General features: G+C 36.5%; 1 protein-coding gene across 1 annotated transcript; it reads right to left on the minus strand.

The window, feature by feature from the left end:
- Nucleotides 1-13,093: 13,093 nt before the first annotated feature.
- Nucleotides 13,094-20,035, minus strand: LOC137241668 (putative nuclease HARBI1). The gene is given in 4 exon segments (XM_067769165.1): nt 13,094-13,473; nt 13,532-13,676; nt 13,744-14,161; nt 20,028-20,035. Coding segments are annotated over 4 exon segments (951 nt in total).
- Nucleotides 20,036-21,275: the final 1,240 nt, after the last annotated feature.

The raw sequence follows: 21,275 nt of genomic DNA on the forward strand, positions 1-21,275 counted from the left end.
TGTACCCGAACATTACATACTCAGTTGAGAGAAAAATGGTTCAAATCAGTTGAGTATGGGAAAATAACCATGTAGGAAAATGAACCGAGGGAAACCCTGGAATGTGTTTGTATGACATGTGTATCAAATGAAAGGCATTAAAGAGTATTTTATGAGGGAGTGGAGCATAGTTCTATAGGTGGACGCCATTTAGGGATATCGCCATAAAGGTGTATCAGGGTTGACTCTAGAATTTGTTTGTACGATATGGGTATCAAATTTAAGGTATTAATGAGGGGTTTAAAAGTGAGTGGTGGTAGTTGTATAGGTGGTCGCCTTTTCGAGATATCGCGATTAAGGTGGACCAGGTGTGACTCTATAATACGTTTGTATAATATGGGTATCAAACGAAAGGTGTTAATGAGTATTTTAAAAGGTAGTGGGCTTGAGTTCTATAGGTGGACGCCTTTTCGAGGTGTCGCAATAAAGGTGGACCAGGGGTGACTCTAGACTTTGTTTGTACGATATGGGTATCAAATGAAAGGTGTTAATGAGTATTTTAAAAGGGCGTGGGGCTTAGTTCTATAGGTACGCCTTTTCGAGATATCGCCATAAAGGTGGACCAGGGGTGACTCTAGAATGTGTTTGTACGATATTGGTATCAAATTAAAGGTATTAATGAGAGCTTTAAAAGGGAGTGGTGGTGGTTGTATATGTGAAGGCGTTTTCCAGATATCGACCAAAATGTGGACCAGGGTGACCCAGAATATCATCTGTTGGATACCGCTAATTTATTTACATATATAATACCTGCCAAGATTTCAAGGGTCTTTATTTCGCTCTGCAGAACTTTTCATTTTCTTCTACTTAATATGGTAGGTGTCACAACCATTTTACAAAGTTTTTTCTAAGGTTGTATTTCGCGTCAATAAACCAATCCAATTCCATGTTTCATCCCTCTTTTCGTATTTCGTATAGAATTATGGCATTTTTTTCATTTTTCGTAATTTTCGATATCGAAAAAGTGGGCGTGGTTATGGTCCGATTTCGTTAATTTTAAATATCGATCTGAGATGAGTGCCCAGGAACCTACATACCAAATTTCATCAAGATACCTCAAAATTTACTCAAGTTATCGTGTTAACGGCCATGCGGAAGGACAGACGGACGACTGTGTATAAAAACTGGGCGTGGCTTCAACCGATTTCGCCCATTTTCACGGAAAACAGTTAACGTCATAATATCTATGCCCCTACCAAATTTCAAAAGGATTGGTAAATTTTTGTTCGACTTATGGCATTAAAAGTATCCTAGACAAATTAAATGAAAAAGGGCGAAGCCACGCTCTTTTGAAATTTTCTTTTATTTTTGTATTTTGTTGCACCATATCATTACTGGAGTTGAATGTTGACATAATTTACTTATACTGTAAAGATATTAAATTTTTTGTTAAAATTTTACTTTAAAAAAATTTTTTTTTTTAAGGGGGCGTGGTCCTTCTCTGATTTTGCTAATTTTTATTAAGCGTTCATATATTAATAGGAGTAACGTTCCTGCCAAATTTCGTCATGATATCTTCAACGACCGCCAAATTACAGCTTGCAAAAATTTTAAATTACCTTCTTTTAAAAGTGGGCGGTGCCACGCCCATTGTCCAAAATTTTACTAGTTTTCTATTCTGTGTCATGAGGTCAACCCATCTACCAAGTTTCATCGTTTTAGCTTTCTTTGGTAATGAATTATCGCATTTTTTCTGTTTTTCGAAATTTTCGATATCGAAAAAGTGGGCGTGGTTATGGTCCGATTTCGTTCATTTTTAATAGCGATCTGAGATGAGTGCTCAGGAACCTACATACCAAATTTCATCAATTTACCTCAAAATTTACTCAAGTTATCGTGTTAACGGACGGACGGACGGACGGACGGACGGACATGGCTCAATCAAATTTTTTTTCGATCCTGATTATTTTGATATATGGAAGTCTATATCTATCTCGATTCCTTTATACCTGTACAACCAACCGTTATCCAATCAAACTTAATATACTCTGTGAGCTCTCTTCAACTGAGTATAAAAACCATAACGTGGGGGCTCAACTGGGATATTCTCGTCTTAAAAGAAGCACAGTTGTTGTAGTGATACGGAAACTGAAATGAGCGGCCGTAGAAGAAGAAACCTGCAGAGCAGTAACCGTTCAGTGGAATTCGAAAACACCATGACGAACTCTACGCGAATGGAGGAGAGAGAAGTTGGTGGTACGACAAAAATAAATTTTTATGATATTGAAGGCATAATCAAAAAATTCACCGGAGACGAAACTATGAGCGTGCTGGTATGGCTACAAGATTTTGAGAGCTTCGCCGAAACTTTTCGATGGACTGATTTGCAACGCTACATATTCTGTAAAAGATCCCTTAGCGGTACTGCAAAACTGTACATTGAATGTGAAGCCAAACCTCGCTCATACTCGGAATTAAAATCTTCATTATATACGGAGTTTAAACCAAGAATTAACGCAGCGGACGTACATAGAAAAATGGCAACAACAAAAAAGAACCACGACGAAAGTTGCCGTGAATACTTGTACAAAATGATTGATATAGGTTCACAGGCAGAAGTAGACGTCGCTTCTATTATAAGTTATGTTATACAGGGTATCAACGATACAGGTAGCGGTAAAACGATTTTGTACGGGGCAAATTCCACAAACGAATTCAAAGAGAAACTGATAATATACGAGAAACTAAAAAAGAGTGAGAGCGTACAAAAAGATAAACAGCGAGTTACGCATGATAGAAGTTCGGAAAAAAGCAAAACGATGCAGTCAAAACCTAAATCACGTTATTGTTTTAATTGCTGTTCGAGCGAGCATGAGTTCCATATGTGTCCTAAAAAACACAAAGGTCCAAAGTGCTTCGGATGTAATGACTTCGGCCATAAGCGTAGTGATTGTCCAAAAGCAACAAAGTCATCGTTGGTAAATGTTGTCGCAGTGAACAACATGTGTGTGCCAGTGAAGGTCAATGGGGTCATCATCGACGGCTTGCTTGACACTGGAAGCGACATTTGCGTAATCAAAGAGTCCGTAGTTAAAATATTAAAACCGACATCTTATAACAGAAGCAAATCAATATCCGTGGCTGGTTTGGGTTCTGAGGTGGGCACTAAAGGTGTTTGCAAACTCGATATGGAAATAAATGGCGATATTTACAAAGAGATTGAAACGCATATCGTGACCGACAGCTGTATGAAATATAATATGTTATTGGGGGCCAACATAATTGAACAGGCAGTAGTAAACATAAATGCCGGCAAGTTGACAATGGTGAAGAGGTTAGGTGAATCTAAAGATTGCATTCGCAATGAAGATAATACATATTTCCTAGCCGACATCAAGCTTGAAGCAGTAAGCAGCGAAATTAATTTTGCGGCTGTATGCGACAAATCCGTGGTAAAAGACATTTGCAAAGTGGTTAAAGAATATTCGCCAGCGGTACCGAAGCAATTACCTGTTCGGATGAAAATCACCCCGTTGGATGAAGTACCCATCTTCCAGAGACCGCGGAGGTTTCCGCCCTATGAGCAAAAGGTTATTGATGAGCAGGTACAAGAGTGGCTACAAAAAGGAATCATAGCAGAAAGTTCTTCCGATTATGCTAGTCCAGTGGTTCTTGTAAAAAAGAAGGACGGATCGCACCGCTTGTGTATAGATTTTCGCGAGCTTAATAAGAAAATCAGACGTGACCACTATCCGCTTCCTATTATCGAGGTCCAATTGGACAAACTACAAGGAGCTTCTGTATTCAGCACGATCAATTTGGAGAACGGATTTTTCCATGTGGAAATAGAGCCGATGAGCAGAAAATTCACTGCATTCGTTACGCAAAAGGGGCAGTACGAATCCCAACGCGTGCCCTTTGGATTATGTAATTCACTCAGCGTTTTTTAACGCTACATAAACTACGTTTCCAGAGACTTAATAAATAAAAACATAGTCATCGTTTACGTTGATGACTTAATTATACCCGCTAAAACCGTAGACGAAGGATTAGTTCGACTGAAGAAGGTTTTGAAATGCGCTGAGGAAAATGGTATGCGCATTAAATGGTCGAAGTGTCAATTTTTAAGGTCCGAGGTAGAGTATTTGGGCCACCTGGTTACGGCAGGTACGATTTCCCCTTCGCCACACAAAATCAAGGCCGTTATGAATTTTCCGCAGCCGCGAACTACGAAGCAGGTGCAGAGCTTTCTTGGTCTAACGGGGTACTTTCGCAAGTTTATTCCAGAGTATGCTTTAGTAGCGAGACCATTAAGCCAGCTTTTAAAGAGCGGTGCAAAATTTAACTTTGGAAAAAACGAAATACGCGCTTTTAATGAACTAAAAATAAAATTAGTTAACCCTCCAGTCTTGCAAATTTTTGAATACGGTCGGCATACAGAACTGCATACAGATGCAAGCCAACACGTGTACGGTGCAGTGCTGATGCAGAAATGCAGGCTACGCCAAGCACAATCAAAAGATGGAACGATATGTGCTATAATGGAAGCGTTAAAACACGGGCCTTATAAGGACTATGTAGTTCAACATGGTATTTTGTGTAAAAATGTCAACGGTTCTTTTTTATATGTCGTTCCAGAGCAGATGAAAAACACCATTGTTAGGACAGCACATGAAGATGGCCACTTCCACCACCAAAAGACTAAGGAAAAAATCGAGCGTGAGTATTTTATTTCTGACTTGACCAAAAGAATCGATGCGTGCATCGCTTCCTGTATGAAGTGTATTTTAGCGGAGCGGAAGCAAGGCAAGAAGGAGTCGTTCCCTAATCCCATACCAAAAGGTGAGCGACCACTAGAAACCTTGCATATTGACCATTTAGGTCCCTTATCTACAACAACGAAAGGGTATCGCTATATTTTTGCAATGATAGATAGCTTTACGAAGTTTTGTTGGCTTTTTCCAACCAAAACGCTCAATGCCGAAAAGATCGTCAAAAAGTTTGAAATAGTGGTGGATACGTTTGGTTACCCCAACCGAGTAATCGCAGATCGAGGCAGCGCTTTTATATCAAATTTGTTCAGAGATTACTGCCTGAGCCATGGTGTAAAACTTGTACATGTAACCGCAGGTGTCCCGAGAGGTAACGGTCAGGTGGAGAGGCTGAATTCAACTATCATATCTGTACTAACGAAGCTCTCGTGTTAGATAAATGGTTTCAACAAGTACCTGTGTTACAAAGGGTGTTAAACAACACGTTCCACCGAGCTATTCAGACAACACCGTTCGAATTATTAATAGGAGTTAAGATGCGAGCTAAAAATGAAGAGGAAATAATGAAATTAATTGAAGAGGATTGGATCGATGATTTTAACCAAAGCAGAGAAGAAGCGCGTGAGAACGCAAAAAATGCCATAGGTAAAATTCAAGAAGAGAACCGAAAGCAATTCAATCGCAAGCGCAAGGCTGCAACAACGTACAAAGCAAATGACCTCGTAGCTATCGAACGTACCCAGTTCGGAGTCGGCCTTAAAATAAAACCGAAGTTTTTGGGCCCATACAGAGTGATAGCAGCGAAAGGGTTTGATCGCTACAAAGTGGAAAAGGTGGGAGATGGTGGGGGACCCGCCTCAACTACAACAAGTGCCGATAAGATGAAAGCATGGGTGCAAGACGACGAGCTATCTGATTTTGGTGACAACGCTGAATTTGAAAGTAGCTCATCTGAGGCAGATGAGTAGTACAGAATGGCCGAATGTGGGAATGAGCACCGATAGTGGAAATAATGAGAAGTCGTGGTGAACAATGCGCGAATAAGCAGTTGTCGTGTGATCAAGCAGAAATAGCAAGCAGTTGAACTATAGCCGTGGACGTAGACACAACAGCCGCTATTCATTAGTCATTCAACAAATTAATTTTCGTGAACAACAACAACAATAACAATTCATATTCATTTGCTTCTTTATATTCCCAAATATTATATTTGTAATTTTCTTTCAAACATAAATTACATCGAGTGTATTGAACTTTTACTTTTAAATAAACACTGAATAAATAAAATAAAAACCATATGTATACTTAAGGTATGTACGTGACAAAGAAGCGGTATTCTTCCAATTTGATTTAATAGATTTTACATTAGGGCATTCGAATTTATGATATACAAATTTTTAGGTGAGTATGAATTTACAGATGAGTATGAGTTTAAGGTAAGTATATGTATATATGTATTTTACTTCATTAAATTAATTCATTTCTATATATACATACATATATGAATAGTTATTTTTTATAGAATTCGGGTAAGTATAAGAGTAGATTTACGTATGTATATAAAATTTGAAAATAATCATATTTTAGAATTCAATTAAATTTTCTTCCTCCATGTCTTCAACACACTGTGACACAATTGCAGATCGTAAAATTGCTTGTGTTGTTTTTTTTAAACCACCACAAGACACAGCAGGTAGAATTGAAATTGCCCCTACCCAAAAGTTCGACCCAAAGGGGGTGACATCAGAATTCGTTTTAGAAGTAGAACCATACTTCTAAAACGAATTCTGATGTAGAACCATCCCTTTGATCCCTTGAATACGATTTTCACAGAGCAATGAGCGATTTTTAAATCGACCCGCCCTAATACACATGCAACATATAGGGCGAATGGTATATGAGCGTTGATATAAACATACTCTCCGGTAAGTATACACACATGTGCATATTTTACTACACTCATTATATAAAATAATGGGGATCGAAAAAGGCGGTTTTTCTAATTGCACAGACAATATGTAGGTTGGCGTCCAAAAGCTTTCATTTAGCAACGATCCTTTATGGTTTTATCCTTAATCCTAGACAATTTTGTTATATCCAAAATAAATATAACCACTATTTTGGATTACATTATGGCTATGCACTGATTATTTTGTACATACAAGTACATTGGTGGATATAACGGTATATCGTGAGATCTAGGCATATGGGTACATACATACCCACCTACAAATTATCGTGTCTATAGATGTATACGACGAATACCTTGCGGAGGAGTACGTATTGTTTTACCACAAAATAATATGCTCAAACAATATGTATACTTCGGTTGATAGCTTCACTTCCAACTGGAGCGATTCTAAGATATCATTCATCATCATGATCAGTTGTATAATCAAAGGTTGTTATATTCCAGATAAATTTATTAACATATGTTCCTGTACATTAGATTGAAACTTAAGTATTTTTATTTCCATATGATTACGTATAGGATATTTCCTATAAAATTTTAACAATTGTTTTTGTTTCTATTGGCCTATTGATAAATGATTCAAGGTTCGATTCGAGCTCAAGGCCAGAACAATAATTTTTTTCTAATGATAATTATTGTTATTTTTTAATTTTTCTAAATTTGAAAAATTTTATTTTGTTTTTGGAATAGTAAGTAGAAATTTTTTCAGACAACCTGCATAGCTGCGCAGATAGATCCATTTCGAAGGGTGCTAAGCCTTCATCATCAGTACGCTTTAAGCATGCTGCGCTAACCATTTTGCTATACAGCAGTGGTTTGTTAGACTGGCAAATTTGCTACTTCTATTCCTTTTTACCAACTATATTTATTCAGTGTTGCGCCTTCTGGTGCAAATCACTGATAATGCTGGATTTTTGTTTATTTTCAATTACTTTGTTTGACATTCCCAAGTGCTCATGGTTTATTAACAATTGTTTTTGTTTTTATCGGCCTATTGATAAATGATTCAAGGTTCGATTCGAGCTCAAGGCCAGAACAATAATTTTTTTCTAATGATAATTATGGTTATTTTTTAATTTTTCTAAATTTGAGAAATTGTATTTTGTTTTTGGAATAGTATGTAGACAATTTTTCAGACAACCTGCCATAGCTGCGCAGATAGATCCATTTCGAAGGGTGCTAAGCCTTCATCATCAGTACGCTTTAGGCATGCTGCACTAACCATTTAGCTATACAGCGGTGGCTTGTTTGACTAGCAAATTTGCTACTTCTATTCCTTTTTACCAACTATATTTATTCAGTGTTGCGCCATCTGGTGCAAATCACTGATAATGCTGAATTTTTGTTTATTGTGAATTACTTTGTTTGACATTCCTAAGTGCTCATGGTTTATTAACAAATGTTTTTGTTTTTATCGGCTTATTGATAAATGATTCAAGGTTCGATTCGAGCTCAAGGCCAGAACAATAATTTTTTTCTAATGATAATTATTGTTATTTTTTAATTTTTCTAAATGTGAAAAATTGTATTTTGTTTTTGGAATAGTAAGTAGAAAATTTTTCAGACAACCTGCCATAGCTGCGCAGATAGATCCATTTCGAAGGGTGATAAGCCTTCATCATCAGTACGCTTTAGGCATGCTGCGCTAACCATTTAGCAATACAGCGGTGGTTTGTTTGACTGGCATTATTGTTCTGGCCTTGAGCTCGAATCGAACCTTGTATAAAATTTTAAGTTTTACATAGTGAGCAATATTTTTATTACTAACAATGGAAATTCCAAACACATTTGTTTGCCAGCATACATTATTTTTTCGACATGGTTGGATATTTTCCAAGAATATATATATATACATTGCAAAAGTCTATAACCGCGGTCGGCTGCTAACACGTGTCCTAAAAGACTTGGCTTGACCTCAGTATTAATAATCCGAAGGCGGAAAACAAAAATTTTGAGTCGCTCCAAAGATATTGTGACGAATATTAGAAACACTAAGGTATACTATCATCTCTAAGCCGATACTAAGCAGTGACTTGTATGCACATAGACAAATCAATAATTATGTCTTCACATATGTCCATACAAGCAACGGAGAGAAATGCACAAACACATGCATATATCTGAGATACTCCCAAAAGTAGGCAATCATCGGTGGAAGTAATACTCACATATACACGCACATATGGCTCTGCGAGAAGCTATAATCGTGCATCTATAGCTATAGCTGATAAGTTTATAGCTGGTAAACAAGTAGTAAATTCTAGAAATAGAAACGCCTAGAAATATGCCAACGGGGAAACCAAAGAGTATAAAAAAAGCACCAGCTGACGCACGACGAATCAGTTTGATTTAAGCAAGCTATTGGTTGTGAAGTATCAGTGTTATTGTGAAGTACTTTAATAAAGGCCATTTTGCATTAATGAATATTGGAGTTATTTATTCAACAGTTTAGCGATACGAACGTTAGTTGAAGGTTGAAAATAAGTGGAATTGCACTAAATTCCCTACAATATTAACGAAAAACAAGTAAGGACGGGACGGGATTTCACAAGGATTGGTGAATTTTTGTTCGACTTATGGCATTAAAAGAATCCTATACAAATTAAATGAAAAAGGGCGGAGCCACGCCCATTTTGAAATTTTCTTTAATTTTTGTATTTTGTTGCACCATATCATTACTGGAGTTGAATGTTGACATAATTTACTTATATACTGTAAATATATTAAATTTTTTCTTAAAATTGGACTTTAAAAAAATTTTTTTAAGTGGGCGTGGTCATTCTCCGATTTTGCTAATTTTTATTAAGCATATATATAGTACTAGGAATAACGTTCCTGCCAAATTTTCTCATGATATCTTCAACGGCTGCCAACTTACAGCTTGCAAAACTTTTAAATTACCTTCTTTTAAAAGTGGGTGGTGCCATGCCCATTGTCGAAAATTTTTCTAATTTTCTATTTTGCGCCATAAATTCAACTCACCTTTGATCAAGATACCTCAAAATTTACTCAAGTTATCGTGTTAACGGACAGACGGACGGACGGACATGACTCAATCAAATTTTTTGTCGATACTGATGATTTTGATATATGGAAGTCTATATCTATCTCGATTCCTTTATATATGTACAACCAACCGTTATCCAATCAAAGTTAATATACTCTGTGAGCTATGCTCAACTGAGTATAAAAAAGGCAAAAAACCCCCTTATCTGAACGATCGGTTGTATGGGATATATATAGCTCCGATCGAAATGATTTGTACAGGAAATCTATGATATATTAGAATATATATCACCAAGTTTCACGCTTTTATATTGAAAACTAAGGCAGAAATGGCCAAAACTCTTTCTATCTGAACGATCGGTTGTATGGCATATATATTATATATAGCTCCGATCGAAATGATTTTTTTATGAAATCTACTATGGTATATTAGAATAAATATCACCAAGTTTAACGTTTTTATATTGGAAATTAAGGGTGAAATTGCCAAAAATCTTTCTATCTGAACGATCAGTTGTATGAGATATATACTATATATAGCTCCGATCAAAGTGATTTTTTCAAGATATCTTCTATGATATATTAGAATATATATCACCGAGTTTCACGTTTATACTTTCTAAATTGCGGCAGGAATGACCAAAATCGTCTTATCTGAACGATCGGCTGTATGGGAGATATATGTTATAGTGGTCCGATCCTACCGGATCCGACAAATGTATAATATAATACAAAAAATACATCCTTGTGCCAAATTTCATTGAGATATCTCAAAATTTGAGGGACTAGTTTGTGTTCAAACAGACAGACGGACAGACGGACGGACACAGGCGGACATGGCTACATCAACTCAGTTCGTCGCCCTGATCAATTCGGTATACTTAATGGTGAGTCTATCTTCTATATTTCTCAACGTTACAAACATCGGACCAAAGTTAATATACCATTTCATGTTCATGAAAGGTATAAAAATAGGTAGGTACTTTGTGTGAGGATGCAAAGTTTCAGGTTTTTTGTGGTCTGCATGTAAAAACGATGACTACGAATCACGTATTTCAACAATATATGACGTAAACGTAACTATTTGATGAAATTTGAAGCTTCTAGCCGTAAAAAAGGGGTAAAAATCACAGTTTATATGGGGTATATAATATATATACCACCGATCTCTATGATTTTTTCAGACAACAATATATGCTATACACGTAAGCATTTGGTGAAATTTGAAGCCTCTAGCTGTTAAAACGGGGCAGAAATTGCGCAAAGTTTCTTATCTGAACAATCGGTTGTATGAGATATATACTATATATATCACCGGTCTCAATGATTTTTTCAGACAACAATATATGCTACACACGTAAGCATTTGGTGAAATTTGAAGCTGAAGTTAAAATGGTGCTGAAATTGCAAAAAAAAAGTATATCTATAAATCTTATAAAATAAAGTCGCTAAATGCCACGTATGCACATAACTTCACACAGAATGCCCCGATTTTAAAACGGCTTTTTGCATTTGAAAGCTTAGCTACGTGAGATGGTACAGTTAATATAATTTGAAGGTATATATTATAGGGGCGTGGCAAATTGCCAAAATGTAGTAAAAAATTATAAAATTTTTTTTACACAGCTATAACTCATAAACGGAAAGATGGATTTGAAAAATTCTACTTTTCAGTAAAACTTTGAAATATCTACCTTCATTCGGCATCAAAAAAAATACTTGATTCCTTTCTTGTATCAACCAAATTGTTTAAAGAAAAGTAACATTTTTACCAAAAAATTCGTGTGTGTGATTGTTCGGTGTCAACTGTGCGAGCAAATTACTTTTGAGTGAGACATGATGCGACACATACGTATATACACATATCATTCGCTGCGTTATTTAACTTCGGCCGTAGGTTTATAGGTAGATACATATGCATGTGTTTTCATATCAGCTTGACATACATATGTATGTACATACACAAATAATCACCCCTATTCTGCATTTCGAACTGAACTGAAATTTTCTCAGTTTGGTAACTTTGCTTTCCTGCGTTCCGTTTTCGTTCAGTCCATGTTCGAATGTCTCGATTTGACGTATTCTGCATTTCGAGCGGAGTTCCGTTTTTTTAAGTTGCGAATTAGTTGACGGAGATTCTTTTAATTTTTATTTTCGCGGGTTTCAAAGTGCAATTTTTTAGAAAATATGTAAGTAAAATATACATTAATGTTTATAAAAAATATTTTAAAACAAACTTTTTACTTTTTTGTGATTTTGCATGGCAACAAGTACAACGCCGGAACAATACGAAAAGTTGTTGGATATGCTTTCAGCAAAAAGAGATATGAGCCGTTTATTTTGAAAGTGGCATAAGTCATTTCCAACTTATGGTTTTATATGCATTGTTATTTTTGAACGAATGCATATATAGATGGTTCTAAAATTATAAAATAATAATAAGAATTGCATCTTTTGGATATTGGACTCTAACAAACTGGACGCGAGGAGAGATACCAACAAATTATCACTGAACCTAAACGACATGAAATGACTTATGCCACTTTCAAAATAAACGGCTCATATAGCGCAAGTCCAGGCGTTTTGGCAAGATGTTGCATCAGTATTTAACGCACTAGGTCCCCCATTGAAAGAAGCCCATTTATGGAGAAAGGTAAGATTATCCTCAATATAACTTATGTTTTCCTAATACTTGTAATGATTCTTGCAGACGAGGGTTGATTGGAAGTGCTATGTCAAGAAGAATATGTCGTCCAACAAAAAGGAAATGTTTTGCACTGGTGGTGGACAATGCCGTTTACGGAAAATCAATCCCATAGAGGAGAGGATCATTGAGCTGACGGGCTTGGAAACGTCCACAAGTGGAATAAGTGGTGCGAGAGATTTTGTTGGTGAAACCCAGCAATGCGCACCTATCACCGAAATGGACATTTCTGCTTCACCGATTGATGCTGATGTACCATCTTGTAGCAGAGTTATCAGCCTGCCAAGAGAAAGGAAAGCTGAAAAGGAGAACGCTGCTTCCCTACTCAAGGAACAGATGCAGATGCAAAAATATTTCTACGAGTGTACCAAAAAATATAATGAAGCGACTCTAAATAAAATGGAAGAGTCAACAACGCTCTTGCGCCGTATGAATAGATCTGTGGAACATTTGGCAGACATTTGGCAGCAAACAAAATTAATTTGACAATGAAGTCAGTAACAAATATTTTATTTTATTATTTATTTTTGTTTTTATATTACCTTAAAATCAAAAATACTGAATTATATTGAATTTAGTAAATTATTTTTTATTAAAATTTACAAACATTTACAAATATAAAATAATATAACTTCTTATTTATTGGAATATTATATGTTTTTAAAACGAAGTGAGTATGTTGTTGCGAATGCGATTGGCTACAGCAGTATAATCATTATCACTGCTATTTTCTTCTTCCTCCTCCTCCTGAGGGCTTTCTGTTTGAAAGTCAACATTTGTTAAATCTTCCACTTTGTAGTGTATATATATATTGTGCAGAGCGCAAGCAACATTTATAATTTTACTAACTTTAAGTGGTGAGTAATGTAATTGTCGCGCACCCAATAAGCATCGGAAACAGTTTTTCAACACTCCAATAGTGCGCTCCACAATATTCCTAGTTTTCGAGTGTCGCGTATTAAAATTGCTTCGCGAACTACCCTCGTGAACTGACCTATACGGAGTAATTAGCCACGGCTGCAACGGATACCCAGCATCCCCTGTAAAAAAAAGGATTATTAAGATTAAGTTATTTTTAAACGGTGTATAAGTAAATACCTAATAGCCAGGTGTTTCTTTCACCTTCTTTATATCTACGTTCCATATAATTATTCAGCTTACTTAATCTCCATATATGGGAGTCGTGATTGCTACCAGGATATCTAGCATCAATGCTTCTTATTCGCATCCTATGATCGCAAACCTAGAAAAATAAATGTTTAATATTTTGTTCTATTTAGTTTCCAACATCATTCAAATATTATCCCCACCACCATAGCATTGATGCTATAAAATCCTTTTCTGTTATAGTAAAGGAAATCTTCTTGATGTGGCTTCGTTATTTGAATATGTGTTCCATCTACGCACATTACTACACCTGGAAAGGCAGCCTTAGTATAAAACTCTTGCTTCGCTTCCAGTTTTTCCTCCTCACTGTTTTGAAATTTTATCCACTCTGGACAAAGCCGTCGCTCCATTACATCCAGAAAATAGGATAGTGACTTGGAAACGGTTTACTAACCCATCGCCCCATTGTAATCTGTACCAACACCATGCTGGTACCTGCCTTCAGCAAAAAACCTCAAAGCAGCCATTACGCGGTTAATTGCTGTTAAGGAAGTCAAAGTATTTCTCGGAACTTCCGCATCAAATATATCCAAGACATACTTAAATGCGTCTTTATTCAACCTAAAGTTTTTTTTGAATCTAAAAACATATAATATGTATGAAGGTTTAGCACTTTCAGCACCAACGTACAATTAATCGCTCATCCTGAATGGATCACTGATGTCCCTGAATCTCCGTCTTTCTACTCTCACGTCTACATTGTGGGACGCATTTTCCTCCTCTTCAATTAAAACTCCAACGGCTAATGTTTCCATAATTTATTTATGTTAAATAAATGTTAAATAACGAGATATTCACTAATTTATAAATTTTTAACAAATATTTCTTTACTTTGTTGTGTTCTAATTTGATCAATTTCTCACAAACAGCTGATTTCGAAAATTCGTTCATTCCTCCTCTTCTTCTTTCAATTCGAGCGGAACTCAGGATACCAACTTTCAGTTCGAGCGGAGCGGAGAACTGAAACGGAATTGTAATGCAGAATAGGGGTGAATAATAATTGGTTAAGAATGCATACATCTCTCGAAAAATACTCTTTCGTTAAAAATATTGAACCTTTCCTTAAAATTCTTAAACAAAAGTTTATTTTTTGGTATTTTTGCTACATCACTATCACTACGTAGTATTAAACAGAGTCGCTTTTCCTTTCCCTATGTCCCTTTGAATGCTCAAACCTTTAAAACTACGCAACGGATTTTGATGCGCTTTTTTACTAGTAGATAGAGTGATTGAAGAGGAAGGTTTATATGTATAATAACATCCATTAAATAGTGGAGAAATGCTGTTATTTATGAAGTTTCTAATGTGGTGTATATATATAAAAGAAAGTGGTGTTAGTTACACTATTTATAACTCAAGAACGGAAGAACAGATTTGGCTGAAAATTAGTGGAGGGGTAGCTTAGAACCAGGAGACAGACATAGGATACTTTTTATCCCGTTCTAGCTAGAGTCTTGAGATCAAAACGTGGACTTGGGTAATCCTGGGATATGTTTGTCCAATTTGGGTATCAAATGGAATCTGTTTATGAGTACTTTGATACGGGGTATTTTTCGTACCCGTGGATGACTAGGGTCTCGAGATATAGGCCAAACCGTGGACGCGGGTACCCCTAGAATGTGTTTATAGAAAATGGATAACAAATGAAAGCTGTTGATGAGTGCTTTAGTACAGGGTAGTTTTCATACCTATTGGTGACTAGGGTCTCGAGATTGAGGCCAAAACGTGGACCCGGGTACCCCTAGAAAGTGGTAATACAACATGGGTAACAAATGGAAGTTGTTGGTGAGTGCTTTAGTACATGATAATTTTCATACCTATGTATTTGTGACTAGGGTCTCGAGATATAGGCCAAAACGTGGATCAGGGTAACACTAGGATGTGTTTTTATATTATGGGTATCAAATTGAAGCTGTTGATGTATGCTTTAGTACAGAGTAATCTTTATACCCCTGGGTGACTAGAATCTCGAGATATAGGCCAAAACGTGGACGCGGGTGCTCCTAGAATGTGTTTATAGAATATGGATAACAAATGAAAGCTGTTGATGAGAGCTTTAGTACAGGGAAGTTTTTATACCTTTTGGTGACTATGGTCTCGAAATATCGGCCAAAACGGGGACCAGGGTAAGACTAGGATGTGGTTTTACATTATAGGTATCAAATTGAAGCTGTTGATGTGTGCTTTAGTACAGAGTATGTGTTTGTAATATGGATATCAAATGAAAACTGTTGCTGAGTGCTTTGAAGTAATTTTCATTGTGATATTCGATTTAGTCGCATCAACCTGGCAAAACTGATAAATATGCATGCGAAACCAAAATAAAGACATGAATTAATAATACCCACATACCTATTTATACGTCCTATTCGATTTGCCTGAAATTTGGTATATAAATTTCCCTATATTAGTATTTACGGTCCTTTTTTTCCGGGAAGTAGACCAGAGACGGGCTGGTCCTGGGATTAGGACTAGGGCCAGGATTGAGCCTAGGAGTGGGAGTGGGACTCGGAATGGGACTGCAACAAATTACATACCACCCTCTGGGACTGGCAATAAGGGATGAAGAAGAATGGGAAAAACTTCAGAGAAGAGAAAAGAGGGAAGGAGACTGACAAAGAGATAGAGTGAGACGAAGATAGAGATAGATGAAGCGAAAAAGACGGAGGGAGGAGAGAATAAAAGGATTAAGAAGAAGTGAAGAGGGGGGAGGGCAGGGCTAGACGGAAAAAGCTTATTAAAATGTATGCAGATAGACCAAATTTAGGGCAGAACAACATCGGCCAGGTCTGCTAGTAATCTTAAAAACGTGCAACTACTGGCGGATGCTTACAACAAACATGTTTAAACAAACATAAATATGTACAAAAACAAATCTACGTGGCACACAAATCAATATAGAGACAAAATGTCTCAATTGTGTTGTTAGTGTAGAAATGAGAAAAACTGAATTAAGCATGAAAACAAATACCAGTTGGATGGCCTAGTGGTTAAACGCTACTGCAGTTTCACCATGTGATTCACGGTTCCAATCCCGGTGAAACCTTTGATAACATTACAAAATTGCCTGATGATTATTACGTTAGCGGTTTTCGAAATGGGTCCATCGCAATATGCCAGTAAATGTTTCTTTCTTTTCAGATTCTCTTAGAAAACATAATAATTGAAATTCAATTATTATAAGCCGGTGTTAAGCTCATGCATTCTTAAATATAAGTATAAACTGAACACAACATTAAACAAACATACATAAATATGTACAACTGAGCTCGAGTTTACAAAGCTTCTCATTCGCAACGAAGAAGAACTTTACAAAAACAAATCTATATGGCACACAAATCAATATAGAGACAAAATGTCTCAATTGTGTTGTTAGTGTAGAAATGAGAAAAACTGAATTAAGCATGAAAACAAATACCAGCAGGATGGCCTGGTGGTTAAAGGCTACTGCAGTTTCACCATGTGATTCGCGGTTCGAATCCCGGTGAAACCTTTGATAACATTACAAAATTGCCTGATGATGATTACGTTGGCGGTTTTCGAAATGGGTCCATCGCAATATGCCAGTAAATGTTTCTTGGCGCTTAGGGAAGTAATTGACATTTAATTAAACTAACTGGTAGTTGTGATTCGTGAAATTTACAAGTTTTTGGAATGTAATAAAATTGTGAGACTTTCATAGTGTATACCTAAAAAAATGTTTGAAATTAATAATTCGGCGCATGAATATACTCGGGAAACGTTACCCCATATAAACAAGTAAGGAAGGCTCAGTTCGGGTGTAACCGAACATTACATACTCAGCTGAGAGCTTTGGAGACAAAATAAGGGAAAATCACCATGTTGTAAAATGAACCTAGGGTAACCCTGGAATGTGTTTGTATGACATGGGTATCAAATGGAAGTTATTAAAGAGTATTTTAAAAGGGAGTGGGCCATAGTACTATATGTGGACGCCTTTTCGAAAAATAGCTATAAAGGTGGACCAGGGGTGACTTTGAATGTGTTTATACGATAGGGGTATGAAAATGAATGGTGCTAATAAGTATTTTAAAAGGGAGTGGGCCTTAGTTCTATATATGGATGCCTTTTCCAGATATCGCCATAAAGGTGGACCAGGGTTGACTCTAGAATGTTTTTGTACGATAAGGGAATCAAATTAAAGTTGTTAATGAGTATTTTAAAAGGGAGTGGGCCTTAGTTCTATAGGTGAACGCCTCTTCGAGATTTCGCAATAGAGGTGGACCAGGGTGAGTCTAGAATTTGTTTGTACGATATGGGTATCAAATGAAAGGTGTTCATGAGTATTTTAAAAGGAAGTAGGCCTTAGTTCTATAGGTGGACGCCTTTTCGAGATATCGCCATAAAGGTGGACCAGGGGTGACTCTATACTGTGTTTGTACGATATGGGTATCAAATTAAAGGTATTAATGCGTATTTTAAAAGCGAGTGGGCCTTAGTTTTATAAGTGTGTGCCTTTTCGAGATATCGCCATAAAGGTGGACCAGGGGTGACTCTAGAATTTGTTTGTACGATATGAGTATCAAATGAAAGGTGTTAATAAGTATTTTAAAATGAAGTGGACCTTAGTTCTATAGATATCCCATAAAAGTGGGCCAGGGGTGACTCTAGAATGTGTTTGTACGATATGGGTATCAAATGAAAGGTGTTAATGAGTATTTTAAAGGGGATTGGGCCTTAGTTCTATAGGTGAACGCCTTTTCGAGATTTCGCAATAGAGGTGGACCAGGGTGACTCTAGAATTTGTTTGTACGATATGGGTATCAAATGAAAGGTATTAATGCGTATTTTAAAAGCGAGTGGGCCTTAGTTTTATAGGTGTATGCCTTTTCGAGATATCGCCATAAAGGTGGACTAGGGGTGACTCTATAATGCGTTTATACGATATGGGTATCAAAAGAAATGTGTTAATAATTATTTAAAAGGAAGTGTGCCCTAGTTCTATAGGTTAACCCCTTTTCGAGATAACGCCATAAAGGTGGACCGGGGTGACTCTATAATGTGTTTGTACGATATGGGTATCAAATTAAAGGTATTAATGAGGGTTTTAAAAGGGAGTGGCCCTTAGTTGTATATGTGAAGGCGTTTTCGAGATATCGATCAAAATGTGGACCAGGGTGACCTAGAACATCATTTGTCGGGTACCGCTAATTTATTTATATATGTAATACCACGAACAGTATTCCTGCCCAGATCCAAGGACTTTTGCTTTCGCCCTGCAGACCTTTTTCATTTTCTTCTACTTAATTTGGTAGGTGTCACACCCATTTTAAAAAGTTTTTTCTAAAGTTATATTTTCGTGAATAAACCAATTCAATTACCATGTTTCATCCCTTTTTTCGTATTTGGTATAGAATTATGGCATTTTTTCATTTTTCGTAATTTTCGATATCGAAAAAGTGCGCGTGGTCATAGTCAGATTTCGGCCATTTTTTATACCAAGATAAAGTGAGTTTAGATAAGTACATGAACTAAGTTTAGTAAACACATATCGATTTTTGCTGAAGTTATCGTGCTAACGGCCGAGCGGAAGGACAGACGTTCGACTATGTGTAAAAACGGGGCGTGGGTTCAACCGATTTCGCCCAGTTTCACAGAAAACAGTTATCGTCATAGAATCTATGCCCCTACCAAATGTCACAAGGATTGGTAAATTTTTGTTCGACTTATGGCATTAAAAGTATTCTAGACAAATTAAATGAAAAAGGGCGGAGCCACGCCCATGTTGGACCATATCATTACTTGAGTTGAATGTTGACATGATTTACTTATATACTGTAAAGATATTCAATTTTTTGTATATATTCGACTTTAAAAAAATTTTTTTTTTTAAGTGGGCATGTCCTTCATCCGAGTTTGCAAATTTTTATTTAGCACATATGTATATAGTAATAGTAGTAACGTTCCTACCAAATTTCATTATGATATCTTCAACGACTGCCTAATTACAGCTTGCAAAACTTTTAAATTACTTAATTAAGGTCAACCCACATTATCGCATTTTTTCGGTTTTTTGAAATTTTCGATATCGAAAAAGTGGGCGTGGTTATAGTCCGATATCGTACATTTTAAACAGCGATCTGAGATGAGTGCCCTACCTACATACCAAATTTCATCAAGATACCTCAAAATTTACTCAAGTTATCGTGTTAACGGACAGACGGACGGACGGACATGGTTCAATACACTTTTTTTCGATACTGATGATTTTGATATATGGAAGTCTATATCTATCCCGATTCCTTTATACCTGTACAACCAACCGTTATGCAATCAAAGTTAATATACTCTGTGTGCAAAGCGCGCTGAGTATAAAAAAGTGGAATTTGATTAATGATGACATGTTGTAATGTTTATTGGGAATTGGAATTGGAAATTATCCAAAAAGGACTTAAGGTCTTCTTACCTGCTCATGCCGTGAGGAGTAGGTCCATCGGGACCCGTCTATTGGCTAGCAAAACAGTGGATGGGAGGTTCGCGACCTTTCCTTATAGCACTAGACCCCATTACATTTTATTTCAGAGTCCCTGTTTATTTATCACAAAAAAATTTATTTGGTGCACTGGTCTCTCTAACTAACAAAAAAACGCTGCTAAGGGAAAAAAGGGGTATAACTAAGGCCAGAACTCCTCCTTCTCCAAGTTATGAGCTGCCCAGGTGACATGGCGCTCGCGCTTCTTATCCCTCCCTGCCTTGACTCTAGTTTCCTATTTTAAATTGCCTGTATAAGATAAAATATATGAAAAGTTTTAACTTGCAACGTTGTCGGACGTGCACAATTTAATATATGTATTGTTAAATTACGTGAATTGAGAAACAGCCCACGATGAAAGCGCTTCCATGTATGCGTGTTGATCAGCTTGTAAAAGAAGTAATGTACATGTATGTATATGTGTTATGACCGCGAGAAGACAATTAGGATGACCCGTATTTTTATACCTTTCATGAAAATGGAATGGTATATTAATTTCGTCACGAAACCGAAAATTGTAAGTCCTTAAAGGAAAATAGATAGACCCTCCATAAAGTATACCGAAAAAATCAGGTTGAAGAGCTGAGTTGATTTAGCCATGTCCATCTGTCCGTCTGTCCCTCTGTCTGTTTGTATGCAAACTAGTCCCTCAATTTTTGAGATATCTTGATAAAATTTGGTGAGCGGGTGTATTTGGGTGTCCGATTAGACATTTGTCGGAACCGACCGGATCGGACCACTATAGCATATATCCTCCATACAACCGATTTTTCAGAAAAAGAGGATTTTTTTAATATCTTACCCAATTTAACAGATTGAAGCTTCAAACTTCACCATATACTTTTGTATATTGCACATATTGTTGCCTGAAAAAATTTATGAGATCGGTCGTATATATAGTATATATCCCCCACAACCGATTGTTCAGATAAGGAACTTTTCGTAATTTCTGCCCTATTTTAAGAGCTAGAGGCTTCAAATTTCAACGAATGCTTACGTATATAGCATATATTGTTGTCTGAAAAAATCATAGAGATCGGTTGTATATATAGTATATATCTCATACAACCGATTGTTCAGATAAGAAACTTTTCGCAATTTCTACCCCATTTTAACAGCTATAAGCTTCAAATTTCACCGATTGCTTACATATATAGCATACATTGTTGTCTGAAAAAATCA

This window comes from Eurosta solidaginis, chromosome 2 (assembly GCF_040869045.1).
Source record: "Eurosta solidaginis isolate ZX-2024a chromosome 2, ASM4086904v1, whole genome shotgun sequence".
Lineage (NCBI taxonomy): Eukaryota > Metazoa > Arthropoda > Insecta > Diptera > Tephritidae > Eurosta > Eurosta solidaginis.